The sequence below is a fragment of the Equus caballus genome, chromosome 21 (genome assembly GCF_041296265.1).
Source record: "Equus caballus isolate H_3958 breed thoroughbred chromosome 21, TB-T2T, whole genome shotgun sequence".
Lineage (NCBI taxonomy): Eukaryota > Metazoa > Chordata > Mammalia > Perissodactyla > Equidae > Equus > Equus caballus.
The window spans coordinates 23,122,960-23,140,474 of NC_091704.1; the positions used below are offsets into that span (position 1 = coordinate 23,122,960).

The 17,515-nt window shown below is 36.6% G+C and overlaps 1 protein-coding gene across 2 annotated transcripts in view; it reads right to left on the minus strand.

Moving 5' to 3' along the window:
* Positions 1–17,515, minus strand: part of CWC27 (CWC27 spliceosome associated cyclophilin) — a 221,818-nt gene that overhangs the window by 105,739 nt on the left and 98,564 nt on the right. For both annotated transcript variants that reach the window (XM_001493082.6, XM_070246207.1), the window contains exon 11: positions 10,041–10,144. In XM_001493082.6, coding sequence (XP_001493132.1) covers positions 10,041–10,144 — 104 coding nt within the window. The remainder of the gene's footprint in view (positions 1–10,040; positions 10,145–17,515) is intronic.

Below are 17,515 nucleotides of genomic sequence, written 5' to 3' on the forward strand. Positions count from 1 at the left end.
TTAGAGATGAGAATGTCTCCTGGAGGCAGCACATTGTTGAGTCTTGCTTTTTAATCCATCCAGCCACTCTGCGTCTTTTGATTGGCGAATTCATTCCATTTACATTTAGAGTGATTATTGATATATGAAGACTTAATACTGCCATTTTATCACTTGTTTGTTGGTTGCTCTACATTCCCATTGTTTCTTTTTCCTTGTGTTCTGTCTGCCATTTCAGTTGGGTGGTTTTCTGTGACATTTTTTTGTCAATTTCCTCTTATTTTAATGTTTTGTGCCTCTGCTCTGAATTTTTGTTTTGTGGTTACCATGAGGTTTGTATAAAAGGTCTCATAGATAAGATAGTCCTTTGTTTGGTGATAGCATATTATCTTCATTTGCCTATGCAAGTTCTATCCCTTTCCTCTTCCCTTTCTATGTTTTTATTGTCACAAGTGATCTCTTTTTATGTTGTGAGTTTGTTACCAAGTTGAAGTGCTTATAGTTATTTTTAATGCTTACTTTCCCTTTAAGCTTTATGTCATAATTAAGTGTTTACTAACCTATTCTGATACAAAGTTGCAATTTTCTGATTATGTCTATCTATTTACCACCTTGCTCAAAATTTAGTATACCTTTGCCTTTTAGTTTCAGGAGGGCTCACTTCAACATTTCTTGTAAGGTAGGTCTACTGGTGATGAACTCCCTCAGCTTTTGTTGTCTGGGAAAGGCTTTATTCCTCCTTCATGTCTGAAAGATAACTTTACTGGATAGAGTATTCTAGGCTGACAGTTTTCATCTTTCAATATTTTGAATATATCATTCCACTCTCTCCTGGCCTGTAGAGATTCTGTTGAGAAATCTGCTGATAGACTAATGGGGATTCTTTTATGGGTTACTGTTCTTTTTTTCTTCTTCCTTGGCTGCCTTTTGTATTCTTTCTTTGTCATTGACTTTAGACAGTTTTATTATCATGTGTCTTGGAGAAGCTCTTTTTGCATTGAGATAATCAGATGTTCTATTAGCTTCATGGATTTGTATACCCAGTTCTTTCCTCAGGTTTGGGAAGTTCTCAGTTCTTACTTCTTTTTTAAGCTCCCTGCTTCCTTCTCTCTCTCTTCTCCTTCTGGGATACCCATTATCCTTATGTTGTCTTTTCTAATGGAGTGGGACAATTCTCATAAAATTTCTACATTAAAAAAAACCTTAATTCCCTCTCCTCTTCTACTGGCATCATTTCTAGGTTTCTATCTTTCATCTCACTGATTCTCTCTTCTACATGGTCTGCTTTAGTTCCAATGCTTTCTAATGCATTTTCTCATCTTATTTATTGAGTTCTTCAGCTCCAGATTTTGTTTGGTTCTTTTTCAGGGTTTCAATCTCTTTGGTAAAGTATACCTTCTGTTCATTGTTTTTATTCCTGAGCTCACTGATCTGCCTTTCTGAATTTCCATGTAGCTCATTAAGTTTCTTCTTGACAGCTATTTTGAATTGTTTATCAATTAGATCATACTCTTCCATGACTTTATGTTTGGTTTCTGGAGAACTGTTATTTTCTTCTTGTGATGCTGTGTTACTATGGCTTTCCCTGGTGCTGGCTGAATTATTCCTCTGCTGGTGCTTTTGTTGTAGTGAACACTTTTCTTATTTAAGTATAGTTTTGTTTGTTTTGATTCCAACTATTCAACGCATTGGAAATTAGGTGCTTTATTATTATTATTATTGAGGTTATGATAGTTTACAACATTGTGAAATTTCAGTTGTACATTATTATTTGTAAGTCACCATATAGGTGCACCCCTTCAATCTTTGTCCCCACCCCTCACCCCCCCCTTCCTCCTGGTAACCACTAAATAGTTCCCTTTGTCCCTGTGTTTGTTTATCTTCCACATATGAGTGAAGTCATACAGTGTTTGTCTTTCTCTATCTGGTTTATTTCACTTAACATAATACCCTCAAGGTCCATCCATGTTGTTGTGAATGGGACAATTTTGCCATTTTTTATTAGAGGCCTTTCTTTTATTTTTCAGTAGGTGGTGCTATAGCACTAGTTTTTGTTTTTTCTCACCTGAGCTGCCTCTGACTACATTTGAGGATCAGCGCTGTCCACCTTCCAACTGCCTCTAATAGGTGTGTTCGTCAGTAATCTTGCTGTCGCTGCCTGTGCCTCCAGGGGTCACTGATGCCTTGCTGTTGCCAGTGTTGCTGTGGTTGCTGGCTTCACCTCTCGGGCTACAGGGATGAAAGATGCCTCTGCCACATGAGGGATCACGTGGGTCAGAAGTTCCACCGCCATAGGGGAGTGGCGGGGGAGGGAGTTGGGTATGCAGGGCTCTGCTTTCACTGTTGCCCATTTCCTTGTGGCCCCAGGGGTTGCTTTGGTTGGGAGTTCGGATTTGTGTGTGCTCCTCCTCTGGTGCTACCAGGCTCTGAGCCATGGCTTGGGGCCTGGGATGGTGGAGCTCTGCCTCTGCTGCTGCTTCACTCCTTGTCACCACAACTGCCAGTGTGGCTAGGAGGCTGGAGTTGTGCATGCACCTCCACTGCCCCCCATTGGATTCTCTGGGGCTGGGGGTGGCTGGCTCAGTTGTTGCAGCCAGGGGGCCAGGATCCTGTGCACTGCCTCTGCTGTTCCCCCAGCTGGCCTCCTCTATGTGCTCTAATTCACCCACCCATATATGCACCCAAGTGTAGATCTCTCCAGAATTCTGATATGTTGGGCAGTTTAGCTTTTGTTGGGTTATGTATGTTTTACTTGCTGTAGGTTGAAGAAGTGAGACAAAAGGATCCTCTCATGCAGCCATGAAGATGACTTCTTATCAAGTTAACTTCTAAATAATTAGTTTCATTAAAATATATTCCAGAGATTTAGTGAGAAGGGGCGGAGCAAAATGGCAGGGTGAGCAGACCCGGGATTCTCTCCCCTCCAAAATACAACAAAAGATTGGAAAAACTGAATTTCAGAGAATAAATCTAATGCCAACACGTTAGAGACCTACAATGCCAAGAAGGTGGAGAACATAGACCTTGCTGACAGCCTCCGAGGAGCTGGAACGGGTAGGAGAGAACGTCGCTCCCTCCCCTAGAGTCTGCGATGCATGCTGCGCGGGTCCAGGAAGGAGCGGGGGAGGGGCTGCACGACCCAGGGATCATCCAGGACTCCTGCTGCTGGTTCAGTGGAAACACCCTGACAGGGGAAAGCTTCCATGCATGGGGACCCCATAAACCCAGGGCCTCAGAAGACCAGAGAACAGAACTGATCCGAATCCAGATTGGCGTGCGAGAATAGCAGCCCCTCCCTCACAGAAAAGCGCACTGGGCACTGCCATCTTGCCCTAAGGCAGAGAGCTCAGAACACGGGGCTCTAGACCCCCCATCTAGTGGCGACAGGCTGTAACTGCAACGAATTCTACCACCATGCGAAAAAATTGCTCCTCTACCATTCAGCAATTTATAAAAGCCCCAGACCAGAAGGAAAACAATAAAAACAGAGAATTAAGTCCTGAGGACTTGGAATTAGGTAAACTAAGTGATAATGAGTTCAGAGCAGCTATAATCAAAAAACTCAATGTGGTAGAGAGAAAGATAGAGAAACAAGCCAATGAGTTCTGGAGTTACTTCACAAAAGAGATTGAAATTATAAAGAAGAATCAAACAGAATTACTAGAGATGAAAAACACAATGGACCAGATAAAACAGAATATGGATTTCCTGAATGCCTGCATAGACACCATAGAAGAGCAAATTAACATAATTGAAGATAGACAGGCTGAACGGCTCCAGACAGAGGAAGAAAGAGAACTAAGAATAAGAAAAAAATGAGGAAAATCTCCGAGAGATAGTGGATTCAATGAGGAGTAAGAACTTAAGGATCATAAGAATTCCCGAGAACGTGGAAAAGGAAAATGGAGCAGAAAGTGTGCTTAATGAAATTATAGAAGAGAACTTCCCAAATCTAGGGATTGACGGAGAAATGTGTGTAGAGGAAGCTTTCAGATCTCCTAGATTTGTCAATGTAAAAAGACTTACTGCAAGGCACATAGTAGTACAATTGGCAAGAAGGAAAGATAAAGAAAGAATACTCAGGGAAGTAAGAAAAAAGAAGAGAATAACCTACAAAGTAGGTCCTATCAGACTTTCAGTGGATTTCTCTACAGAAACCTTACAAGCTAGGAGAGAGTGGAGTGATATATTCAAAGCTTTAAAAGATAAAAATCTTCAACCAAGAATACTCTATCCAGCAAGAATTTCCTTCAGATATAAGGGAGAAATTAAATCTTTTCCAGACAAACAAAAGTTAAGGGAATTTGTAACTAAAAGCCCTCCACTACAAGAAATCCTCAAGAAGGCTCTCAGACCTGAAAAAACAAAGAAGGGAGAAAGGGGTCACAAAACAGAGACTAGGGAGACCGATGGATAGAACCAGAACAGGATAGCAAATATTCAATTATAGCATTAGGGTAAAGGTAAGGAAACTACCAAAGCAAGGACGATCTTATCACTCTAACTACAAATTCATAACACGAGTTGGAATAAGAAATGAAAATAATTATTTAGGAGGGGAAGAGCAAAGGGTCTAAATCAGTATAGGCCAAGTAAGTAAGACACCACCTGAGAATAGACTACATTATACATGAGATTCTAAATACAAACTTCAGGGTAGACACTAAACTAAAAAACAGAACACAGTCAAAAAACATAAATAAGGAAAAAAATCTAAGAAACCCAGCACAAGAAATTGCACTATTAAATGGGTAGGCTAAAGCACACAGGAAAAGAAACACAGGAAAACAAGATAATGAGCAACAGATTGACAGCATCAAGTCCACATGCGTCAATAATCACTCTCAATGTGAACAGATTGAACTCTCCAATAAAAAGACACAGAGTGGCAAAATGGATTAAAGAACAAGATCCAACACTTTGTTGCCTCCAGGAAATGCACCTCAGCCCCAAGGACAAACACAGGCTCAGAATGAAGGGGTGGAGGACAATACTTCAAGCTAATAGCAAACAAAAAATGTCAGGTGTTGCAATTCTTATATCAGACAAAGTGGATTTCAAAATAAGACAGGTAAAGAGAGACACAGAGTGACAATATACAATGATCAAAGAGACACTTCATCAAGAAGAAATAACGCTTATAAATATCTATGCACCCAACACAGGAGCACCAAGATTCATAAAGCAACTATTAACAGACCTAAAGGAAGATGCTAAAAACAATACAATAATAGTAGGGGACCTCAACACCCCACTCACATCAATTGACAGATCATCCAGACAGAAAATCAACAAGGAAATAGTGGAGCTAAATGAAAAACTAAAACAATTGGACTTAACAGACATACATAGATCACTTCACCCTAAAACAGCTGAATACACACACATTCTTCTCAAGTGCACACGGAACATTCTCAAGGATAGACCATATGTTGGGAAACAAGGCAAGCCTCTACAAATTTAAAAAAATTGAAATAATAACAAGCATCTTCTCCGATCATAATGCTATAAGGCTAGAAAATAATTACAAGAAAAAAGCTGAGAAAGGCACAAAGATGTGGAGACTAAACAACACACTACTGAACGAGCAGTGGATCATTGAAGAAATTAAAGAAGCCATCAAAAAATACCTGGAAACAAATGAAAATGATAACATGTCATACCAACTCATATGGGATACAGCAAAAGCTGTATTAAGAGGAAAATTCATCGCAATACCGGCACATCTTAACAAACAAGAAAAATCCCAAATAAGCAATCTTAAACTACACATAACTGAACTAGAGAAAAAAGAACAAATAAAGCCCAAAGTCAGCAGAAGGAGAGAAATAATAAAAATCAGAGCAGAAATAAATACTATTGAAACGAAAAAGGCAGTAGAAAGGATCAATGAAACAAAGAGCTGGTTCTTTGAGAAGATAAATAAAATTGACAAACCACTAGCCAGACTTACAAAGAAAAAAAGGGAGAAAGCTCAAATAAACAAAATCAGAAATGAAAGAGGAGAAATAACAACAGACTCTGCAGAAATACATTATAAGAGAATTATAAGAGGATTATAAGAGAATACTATGAAAAACTCTGCGCCAACAGAATGGATAACCTAGAGGAAATGGACAAATTCTTGGACTCCTACAATCTCCCAAAGCTCACTCAAGAAGAGGCAGACAATTTGAACAGACCAATCACAAGGAAAGAGATTGAAACAGCAATCAAAAACATCCCAAAGAATAAAACCCCAGGACCAGATGGCTTTCCTGGGGAATTCTACCAAACTTTCAGAGAGGATTTAATACCTATCCTTTTCAAGCTATTCCAAAAAGTTAGGGAAGATGGAACGCTTCCTAACACATTCTATGAGGCCAACATCACGCTGATACCAAAACCTGACAAGGATACCACGAAAAGAGAACTACAGGCCAATATCACTGATGAACATAGATGCAAAAATTCTAAACAAAATTTTGGCAACCAGAATTCAGCAATTGATCAAAAGGATCATACATCATGATCAGGTGGGATTCATACCAGGGACACAGGGATGGTTCAACAGCCGCAAATCAAACAACGTGATACACCACACCAACAAACTGAGGAATAAAAACCACATGATCATCTCAATAGATGCAGAGAAGGCATTTGACAAGATCCAACAGCCATTTATGACAAAAACTCTGAACAAAATGGGCACAGAAGGAAACTACCTCAACATAATAAAGGCCATATATGACGAACCCATAGCCAACATCATACTCAATGAGCAAAAACTGAACGCCATCACCCTGAAAACAGGAACGAGACAAGGATGCCCTCTATCACCACTCTTATTTAACATAGTACTGTAGGTCCTGGCCAGAGCAATCAGGCAAGAAAAAGGAATAAAAGGAATCCAAATAGGGAGGGGAGAAGTGAAACTCTTGCTGTTTGCAGACGACATGATCTTATATATAGAAAACCCCAGAGAATCCATTGGAAAACTCTTAGAAGTAATCAACAACTACAGTAAAGTTGCAGGGTACAAAGTCAATTTGCATAAATCAGTAGCATTTCTATACTTTAATAATGAACTAACAGAAAAAGAACTCACGAACACAATACCATGCACAATCGCGACAAAAAGAATAAAATACCTTGGGGTAAATTTAACTAAGGAAGTCAAGGACCTATATAATGAAAATTACAAGGCCTTTTTGAGAGAATTGGATGACGACATAAGAAGATGGAAAGACATTCCATGTACATGGATTGGAAGAATAAACATAGTTAAAATGTCCGTTCTACCTAAAGCAATCTACAGATTCAATGCCATCCCAATCAGAATCCTAATGACATTCTTTACAGAATTAGAGAAAGAATCCTAAAATTCATATGGGTCAACAAAAGACCCCGAATTTCTAAAGCAATCCTGAGAAAAAAGAACAAAAGGGGAGGCATCACAGTCTCTGACTTCAAAACACACTACAAAGCTACAGTAATCAAAACAGCATGGTACTGGTACAAAAACAGGTGCACAGATCAATGGAACAGAATTGAAAGCCCAGAAATAAAACCACACATCTATGGGTAGTTTATCTTCGACAAACGAGCTGAGGGCATACAATGGAGAAAAGAAAGTCTTTTCAACAAATGGTGCTGGGAAAACTGGAAAGCCACATGTAAAAGAATGAAAATTGACCATTCTTTCTCACCATTCACCAAAATAAACTCAAAATGGATCAAAGGCCTAAAGGTGAGACCTGAAACCATAAGAGTTCTAGAAGAAAATGTAGGCAGTACACTCTTTGACATCAGTATTGAAAGGACTGTTTCACACACCATGTCTTCTCAGAGAAGGGAAACAATAGAAAGAATAAACAAATGGGACTTCATCAGACTAAAGAGCTTCTTCAAGGCAAATGAAAACAGGATTGAAACAAAAAAACAACCCACTAACTGGGAAAAAGTATTTGCAAGTCATATATCTGACAAAGGCTTAGTAGCCATAATATATAAAGAACTCTCACAACTCAACAACAAAAAATCAAACAACCCGATCAAAAAATGGGCTGGAGATATGAACAGACATTTCTCCAAAGAAGATATACGGATGGCCAATAGGCACATGAAAAGATGCTCATCATCGCTGATCATCAGGGAAATGCAAATCAAAACTACACTAAGATATCACCTTACACCCATTAGAATGACAAAAATATCTAAAACTAATAGCAACAAATGTTGGAGAGGTTGTGGAGAAAAAGGAACCCTCATACACTGCTGGTGGGAATGCAAACTGGTGCAGCCACTATGGAAAATAGTATGGAGATTCCTCAAAAAATTAAAAATAGAACCACCATACGATCCAGCCATCCCACTACTGGGTATTTATACAAAGAGCTTAAAGTCAGCAATCCCAAAAGTCCTATGTACCCCAATGTTCATTGCAGCATTATTTACAATAGCCAAGACATGGAAGCAACCTAAGTGCCCATCAACAGATGAATGGATAAAGAAGATGTGGTACATATATACAATGGAATACTACTCAGCTGCAAAACAGAACAAAATCATTCCATTTGTAATAACATGGATGGACCTTGAGGGAATTATGTTAAGTGAAATAAGCCAGCTAGAGAAGGATAATCTGAGTATGACTCCACTCATATGAGGAATTTAAAAATATGGACTAAGAGAACAGTTTAGTGGATACCACGGGAAAGGTGGGGTGGGAGGTGGGCACAAAGGGTGAAGTGGGGCACCTACAACACGAATGACAAACATTAATGTACAACTGAAACTTCACAAAATTGTAATTTATCATTAACTCAATAAAAAAAAAAAGAATTTAGCAACCCACCTCATAAACGGTACCATTAACTTCTTATTTCCCAGGTGGATTACAAAACTGCCCCCTGACAGATTGGGACACAGTAAACAAGTAAACTCTTCCTTTTTGTAAAAACTCAAAACAAACAAACAAACAAACAAAAAATATATTCCAGAGAATTCAAGTTCTTCATCAAGTACCTGCCTTTGCTATAGGTGTACTTGGGGATGTGATGTAAATAATCTAAGAACTGTGCGCTTTAAATAGTGGTACTTTAGATGTGGTATTACTTAGGCTACTTAAAATAAATAATAATAACACCTAGGGCCAAATGCTGTATCACTGTTCTGTATTAGGACACACATTCTTCAAGCCAGATGTTACATCTTATTCTTTGATATATCTCTAGTGACTGTTATAGAACCCAGTAGATAAAAATACTTAATGCTTTCCAAAAGCATGAGAATATAGATGTATACACAAAGCAAATTTGTTAAGCCAAATTTAGTAGACATTATTAAAAGTAACTGAATAAAAGTTCTGATTATAGTCACTGAACCTACAATGTAATTTATTATTGTAATAGATTTGAGGGTTCTAATCTGCTACTTTGGAAACTGAGTATTACATGTTTTATAGCTGGAACAGTTTTACACTAAAGATCTTCACTGAGATTACCTTTTCGAAGCTTTTCTAGCTTTATAAAAATCACAGTGAAATAAAGAACATATTGAACCTGTATGAAAAGTAGGGTATTATTTTGATCAGTTTTTGATCAATTTTATCAATATTTTAGATTTTCTTATCTAAACATGAGTAAAATCAAAAACAAACAGAAAATAGGAGTTTGTATTTAATACTATTCAAACCAATGCACAAAAGTTTACACAAGTTTCAACACCTGGCCTAAATATTTTTCTTAAATGTTTTACAGGGTATGCAATATAAAATATGAACATTCCATTCTTGTGCACGTCTAGATATGTGCTATGGCAACATTTAAGTTTTGCCTGATGTCAAGTACTCCATTTATTTAGGAACAATAGTTATGATCATGTTTGAATTTACTTCTCAGACAAAAGTCCTAAATGAAAATTTATTTTATTGGCTAAAGAAAGTATTTTTTAAAAAAAGAAAAACTCAACTCAGGAAGGAGGGAGGAGGGAAAGAGGAGAAAAGAAGGAAGGAAGAGGGGAGAGAAGGAAGAAAGAGAAGTAGTGCCAAATCAAAACATAAGCCTGGTAAATGCCCTTACCTTCACTTCTTTTTTCTGCTTGTTTTGCTGCATTTTCTACTTTTTTTTGTTTTGCTGCTAAGAGTTCTCGCTTTAATTGTCTTGCTTCTTTTCTGAGCTCTTCACTATAAAGCAAAAACAATTATATAAGTATATAACATACTGAGAGAGAAAGTCGTTTAGCAAAAACAACTAAATCTGGTTTTCAGGTACACTAAATCTCAAAGAAAAACAAAGTGAATAACGAATTGACTTTGTTTTTGTATATGTATATTTGTGGTATGGAAAATACTTAAAAGGACATTTGAAAAGATGCAACTTTTCACAATAGCAATAGAATATGAATTACTATAAAATATACTCCCTTTCAAGTATATCAGATGAGTAGATAGTGATAAATGACCCATTAGTCTCCCTCCAATTTACTTGCAAATTTAACATTCTAGTTTCAGTTTAATAATTCATGGAGATCCTGAATCAAAACAAAATTTTTAATATAAATACTACTCACTAAACTTGGTCATATACAAAAAGATTTGGCTTAAAAACTGGTTGAAGTCCTGATCTGGCAGCAGTAACTACCCTTTATTAAGCAATTATTACATGCTAGGTGAAACACTAAAAATTTTTTAAACTTAGTTTTTTAAACTCGATTTTTTAACCCATTTCATACCACAAATTGACCAATAATTTCCTCTTCTGTGACAACCTACTAGGCTGAGATATTCTAATAATTAATACAATCATATATAAAGGCAAACTGAGACAGAAATCTTAACTTCACTACAAGTCACTAGTTAAGTGACTAGTTTCTACAAGACAGTTTTAGGGCAGGAGATTCAAATTCACTCCTCGGAAAAAATTATTAACTACCCATGTCATGAATCCTTAGGGTCACTTGTGAATAGTCAAAACTAGGCATTTTATATCTGTGAATGTCAAGCATCCACTCTATTTTCAACAAAAGCTAGAATCACACAGACTGAGAACACTGTAGCCCAAGCAGGCACCCCTCTCTGGAAATAGTCTCTAAAGACAGCCAAGCCAAAGTTTAGTGGAATCTTAGTCTAAATAGTTCCATATTGATTCAACCTTTAGTGCTTCACCTTGAAACCCAAATTTCATACTTTTTTTTACCACTGTCCCATATTAGAGTCACCAAACTGGTAGGTCTCTTAATGTGTGTGACTCAGTTCTTTTTATTCTTTTTCATATCAAAGACACACAGTCATATTTTGTATCTGTTTCACCTCCAAGATCCAGAATTCTGAAACTTCCCTCTCTGATTGAAATCCACTATCCTTTTAGCTTTCTCACTCTTTCATGCCTACTGAACCTGTGCTCACTCTTATAATAATGAAAGCCAACTCTTTAACCATAGTTCATGGTCCACCAGCCCTATTCTGACCCCAGTCCACTCCCTGTCCATTCTGTATGCTATGATCAGTCATTTCACTGATGGTCTCACCAGCACCCTTAATTTTCTTGACTTATTTGTCCTTATGAATACATCATAATCACCTAGAGGAACTTGTAAAAACATGTTCCAGGAGACAAATCTCTAGGGAATATGATTTCTTTAAATATGGGGTGCTGCCTGGGGATGTGCCCTGGTGACAAGTTCCCCAGCTGATTCTCATACGCCCTCAGGTTAGGGACCCAATGCATTTGGACCCCACTATAGAAATTATCTTCTCTTTCTTACAACTTCAAGCACTCTTATTTCACTGATCCTTTCATTCAGCCAACAAAAATGCTTGAACTTTCCTGGACTCTGCTTCACTCAAGTAATTATCGTCTTCACAAGTGGACTCCTTGCTTGAAAGAATAGTTTATACATAGAATCTATTTCATCAACATTTAATTTCTTAATCTCTTGCAATCTCTCCTTCTTATACTCTAGTGAAACTGCTTCTGTATCAACCGCTTGACACAACAGCCTTTTCTCAGTCCTCCTCTTGCTCTTTGGCCTCTCTGTCATTCAGTGATAGTAACCATTCCTTCCTTCTTGAAATTCTACCCCAATCAGACTTATATACCACTTGAGAGTCTTGACTCTCCAATTCTCCTAGTTATTCTTTCTCTTCTCATCCTATAATGTTGGCATTTTTCTCATTTCTATACCCTGTACACTGGCATTTTTGTCTACTTTCATAACATCACCATCACTTTTATATAGGTTATATCCAAATCTAGATGTTTTGCCCTGATTTTGGTCCTGCATTTCTAACTATCTGGTACTCCATGTACGTTAATGCCATCCAACAGAAATATGAGGTAAGAAACATACAATTTTAAGTTTCATAGCTGTTGCATTAAAAAAATGGCAAAAGTAAACAGGTTAAATTACTTTTAATAACATATTTTAACTCAATATATCTAAAATATTATTTCAACATGCAACCAATATAAAAATATTAATATGGTACTTTACATTCCTTTTTGTACTAAATCTTCTAAATCTAGTGTGTATTTTACACTTACAGCACATCTCAATTTAAGCTAGCAGTGTTTCAAAGGCCCAGATCTAGACGCATAGCAGAGGCTGGACGTCACAATAATTACAAACTGTCTATGTCCAAACTTGAAGTCATCTCCTTCTTATCCAAATCTGTTCCTTCTCCTGAAGTTCCTATTTGATCATGGAACCATATTCCTCCTATTGACCAGACTTTCCATTTTCTCTGGTACTGTTGCCCCTCAGTTGAAATTACTAATTCAATCAACACTTGTTTTCTGAATCACTGCCGAAGTGCGTCATTTTCCAATCTCTCTCACATACAACTGCTCCTCTGACTCTCACCATCAATGCCTAGGTTAGGCTCTCATTATGTATTTCTCAGATAAATGTAATTATTTCCTATTTCTTGAAGTTATATGAGCAGATGGAACAGCAACCACATCTTTGCTCTGTCCACCAAATACTCCTATCTTTTTATTATATCGGCTTACAAATTTTTTCCTTCAGTAAGTAATTCAGGAATTTAGGTGATATTTTCTGAAGGTCTTTGAGGGGAAGATTATTTTGAAAGTTGAGGAGGAAATCCTGCATGATGGCTGAACAAATTAGCCATAAGAGTAATTTGAAGTCTGCAAAACCTGAAAAGCCATGAAAGGATATACTATTGCAGAGGCAGTAGAGCACAGTTATTAACAAGACTAACTCTGGATTCAGAAAGTCCTGATTTACAAACCGACTCCATCATTCATTATCTGGGTGACCTAAGAATAATTACCTAACTTCTCTGAGATTCAGTTTGTATTTAAAATATTGGGCACTCAATACATGGTCAAAAAATGGTAGCTACTATTAGATCACATGTTCAAAATAGCACTATGGTTAAGGGCTATTTGTCATGTAGAAATATTTCTCTACTATGTTATTTACTATAAATGAATATTAACTCAACTACATATGGAGACTAACTCTGTTCATAATTTTTAAAAAAGGCAATGAATGCACAATGCTAGCTTCTAAAAATATATCCTTAAATAGTCAAAGATTTAGACACACTACTGAAGTAGCCTTAATAAAATATACAAACTGAACAATGACGAATAAAAACTCAAAAAAGACAAAGTGAGATAGAGAAGGGTAGGTCTATACAGATTATTAAAAAATGCTTTATTATACTGAATTTTTGAAGTGATTAAAGATTTACAACATTGTTAAAATCTTTCAGACTATTCGAACAACATCATTCATTAGTACTTGTGGAATCCATAACTCTTGGAATAAAGTGCAAGTTTTTAAACTAGTCTTGAGATCACAGTCTAACTTTAGGGTTACCAATCTTATATTCTCTAGAATATAATCCTATTCATTGGCACTAGAATATATTTAAATCTGTTAAAATGAGAATGAAAATTGTAACCCTGGAGTATATATCACCTTACACTACTTACAATGTAGCAAGCATAGAAACTAAGGGCTAGCTTTAGAGTCCAGGAAGCACCTTTCTGGCTCCCTTGGAGCCTCATTTCTGCTCGTATGGTAAAAGAAATGGCTTCTATAAGCTGTTATTAACTCTAAGCTAATTAATTTTTTCCTAACAGGTATGTTTCTAATTTGAATTCATTTGAATTTTAATATAGTTTATATGACATCACCATTATCCCCCAGATAATTGGGCACTGTATACATTTTTTAATCTGGTAAATTTGTAATATGCTCTGCTCCAATGGAAAAAAGAATTCCTTTAAAAAGAAGTCAGCCCAATAAAACATCAGCAGCCTAGAAATTACAGTAACTTTTATATATTTAGTAATAGCAAAGAAATTACTAATTCAATCAACAATTTCTGGAGCATCTAATATTTGTACAGTACCATTCTGAGTGATGGCACAGAAATCAAGATGAATAAGGAGGGAAAGTAACCTAACTTTGTTAGATTCTTTAAATCGGTTACTTCCCACACCCCTTAATCTTCTCAATAACCTGTAATATAGGCATTTTACATGTAAGAAAGATGAGGCTTGAAAGATTAAATAATTATCCTTAAGTCACACAGTCTATCAGCAGTAAGTGATAGAGCCAGAAACTAAAAAAGGGATTGCCTGTATTCTGTCTATGCTCTTTTCATTACGGTAATGAGTACCTTGAGAAAATCTCCAAGGAGCCTAAATTCTAAGGAGGGGCATAAATCGGGTACATAAATAATAACAACAGTACATAATAAAAAGCGGTAACTGCCATGACAAAGAAATGACTGAAGCATTTTGAAATTCAGAGAAGGAAAGATCACTAAAGGCTAAAGAAGGGATGGCTTCAGAGAGGAGGCATTTGAACGGGGCCCTGAAAGATAAATAGGAGTCAGCCACGTGGAGATACAATGAAGAGGCATCCAAGTAGTGTGTTTGAACCCAGACAGGGAAGTGGGAAAACACAGTGTGCTTGTTAAAACATTACGCTACAGCATAAACGATTTAAAGGGGGGTGAGGCTAGAAACAAAAGATAGAGCCAGGAAGAGAATTTGGGGCAAAGGCTAAATGCTAAGCATTTGTGAGTGGCCAGGTGAGAATATTTTCCTTCAATTTTTCCACAGCTTTGAGCTTCCAACTTTCTTTTTTTAGAACCAATTTCTCAAATGCTCTTATTGTCTCCATTTTACCCACTACTTACCTATTTTAATACCTTACTAGTAATTCATACACTCCTTAAATTGCTGTGTTAGAAGAAGTAACTTATGACCTCCTAATTACAAATTTAAATGGCTTTCCTTTAGATGGCAACTTGGACCTTCAGAAGAATCCAACTTTGTTGACTACCTCACTTCAGACCCTTTGCTGTCTCAGACATAGTGCCAAGCCAGATCTCATCCTACTTTTCAATATTCTTTCTCTGTTTCCACTGGTTCTTACTCTTTCACCTCCTGCTCCTCAAATTTAGGTGCTTCTCAATAGCCTAGTGTCAACTCTCTCTTTTTCTCTCTTTAGAAATTTCATCCATGTTCAGGTTTTCAGTTCCATCTATCTTAATACAGTCAATGTATAAAACCAAGATCATTAGCCTGATGTTCTTCACACATTTCCACTTTCAAGCTTAAATTCACATTTCTAACTGCCAGATGGATACTTCCATTAGATTTCCCACAAATGCATAAAATTTACCATTTTAAAAGTCAGATTGATCATTTTGCCTCCTCAAAAAACACAACCTTATTTCTATCTTTCCTATTTTTGATAAAGCCACCAGAATGCTGGTTGTCACGCCAACCTTCTAGTATTACTCTCTTACCTTCTACAGCTGATTAGTAGTATATCCTTCTTCCTTTACAAAGTCTCTTCCTTTCTGTAGTTAGTGACAGATGTTGGGCTTTCAAGACTTCACTATTACAACAGTCTCCTACTTGGTCTATGCGGCTCTGGTCTGACCTTTCTTCCATTCATTTTGCACACATATGCCAAATCCTACAATCCTACTCCCCTGATCTTCATAACTCCCTAAATCCTCCTGAATTGCACACTAATTTCTTTCCCAAGCATTTAAGTCCCTCTCATGAGCTACCTTCAATCTACAGTTTCAACTTTATCTCTCACATATCCTCTAAAGTTACTCTAAATTTCAGCCAAAACATACTAGTCATAATTACCTTGGCAAACTTTAAGCTTCAGCACACACCTGCCTTTGTCCATGCCATTTCCACTACCTAAAATGGTCTTTCCTCCTTATTTCTCTCTACCAAACTCTTCCTGATCTTTTAAGGTGTTACATAGAGAAAGTGGGACTCGAGCACAGCCTTGGGGCAAGGTTGTCAATCTGACTGAGCCGCAGTTTTCTTATCTACAAATTGTGGCTATATTCAGCATATGTATTATAACAAGACTTATGCAAAGGTAAAAGATTAATATGAGTAAGAGCACTATCAGGTGATTAGAAGGCAGTTTTTTTTTAATGACAAAATATACTACAACCAACTCATGACTGTTAAATTACATAAGCAATTTAAAGAATTAAGACTTTAAATAAAAAGCAATGATTTTAAGTAAAAATCAATGATAAAATTATACTAATTACTACACTATTAAAGATATCTACTCTAACGTCATTGATGGGTTGTTTTATCTTTTTAAAACAAATGTCCATTCCAAAAGATTAAACAGAACATTTGAGTAAAAAAAGAGACATGTTTATCAGAAGATGTAGACCCAACATCATTATATGGCCATGGGAAAGCAATTAATCCTCCTTCCTTGCCTCAGTTTTATCATCACCTAAGAATAGTCTGAGGAAGGTGTGAATTAATATTTCTGATATGCATAATCATAATTACAATATGTGTGAAAAGTGATTATATTCTGAAAATCATTTTATTTCAATTCCTTTGGATTTAGGATCTTAAATCCTATTATCTACGGAACTGGTGAGATGTTCCCTATAGTCATCCTCATCTTAGACACGAAGTTGAAGTGTAGAGGTAGTAAGAGATTTTTGTCAATATTGCTCAAGTCAATAATGGAACTGTAAACATGATACAGACATCCTAACTCTTTACACCATTTCTCACTTAATCTGCTGGCTACTCACTGAATGAAAAGTACGTTTAGACTTGACTACCTTATTTTTAAGCTGCACATTTTTTATACAAGAGAAGGCAATATGAATAAGTAACCACACAAGAAAGTTTTTATAACTACAGTATGTTTACATTTTTACCAGACTTTTTATATTACTTTATAAAAGTATTTTAAAAATCTTGCATTTTTTTTAAATTGTGTAGCTTTTCAACTTGAGCCTAAGGATTTAAAATGGCAATGACAAGTATCTTGCATAATTTTCAGTCAGTTTTTCTTTTTTCCCAGATGCTTTCCTCATTTTCTATCGTTTCCAGGAATATGCCTTAGGAAAACTTTGAATTATACCTGTTCTTTTTTTCTTATGACATGAGAAATATTATCTTTATATAAGGGTGGTGAACTCAAAGGCTGACCTTCTGTAATATTCACCTTCCAAAAGAAAGGGTAAAGTTATTAAGACCTGAGTGCTTGACGTGCT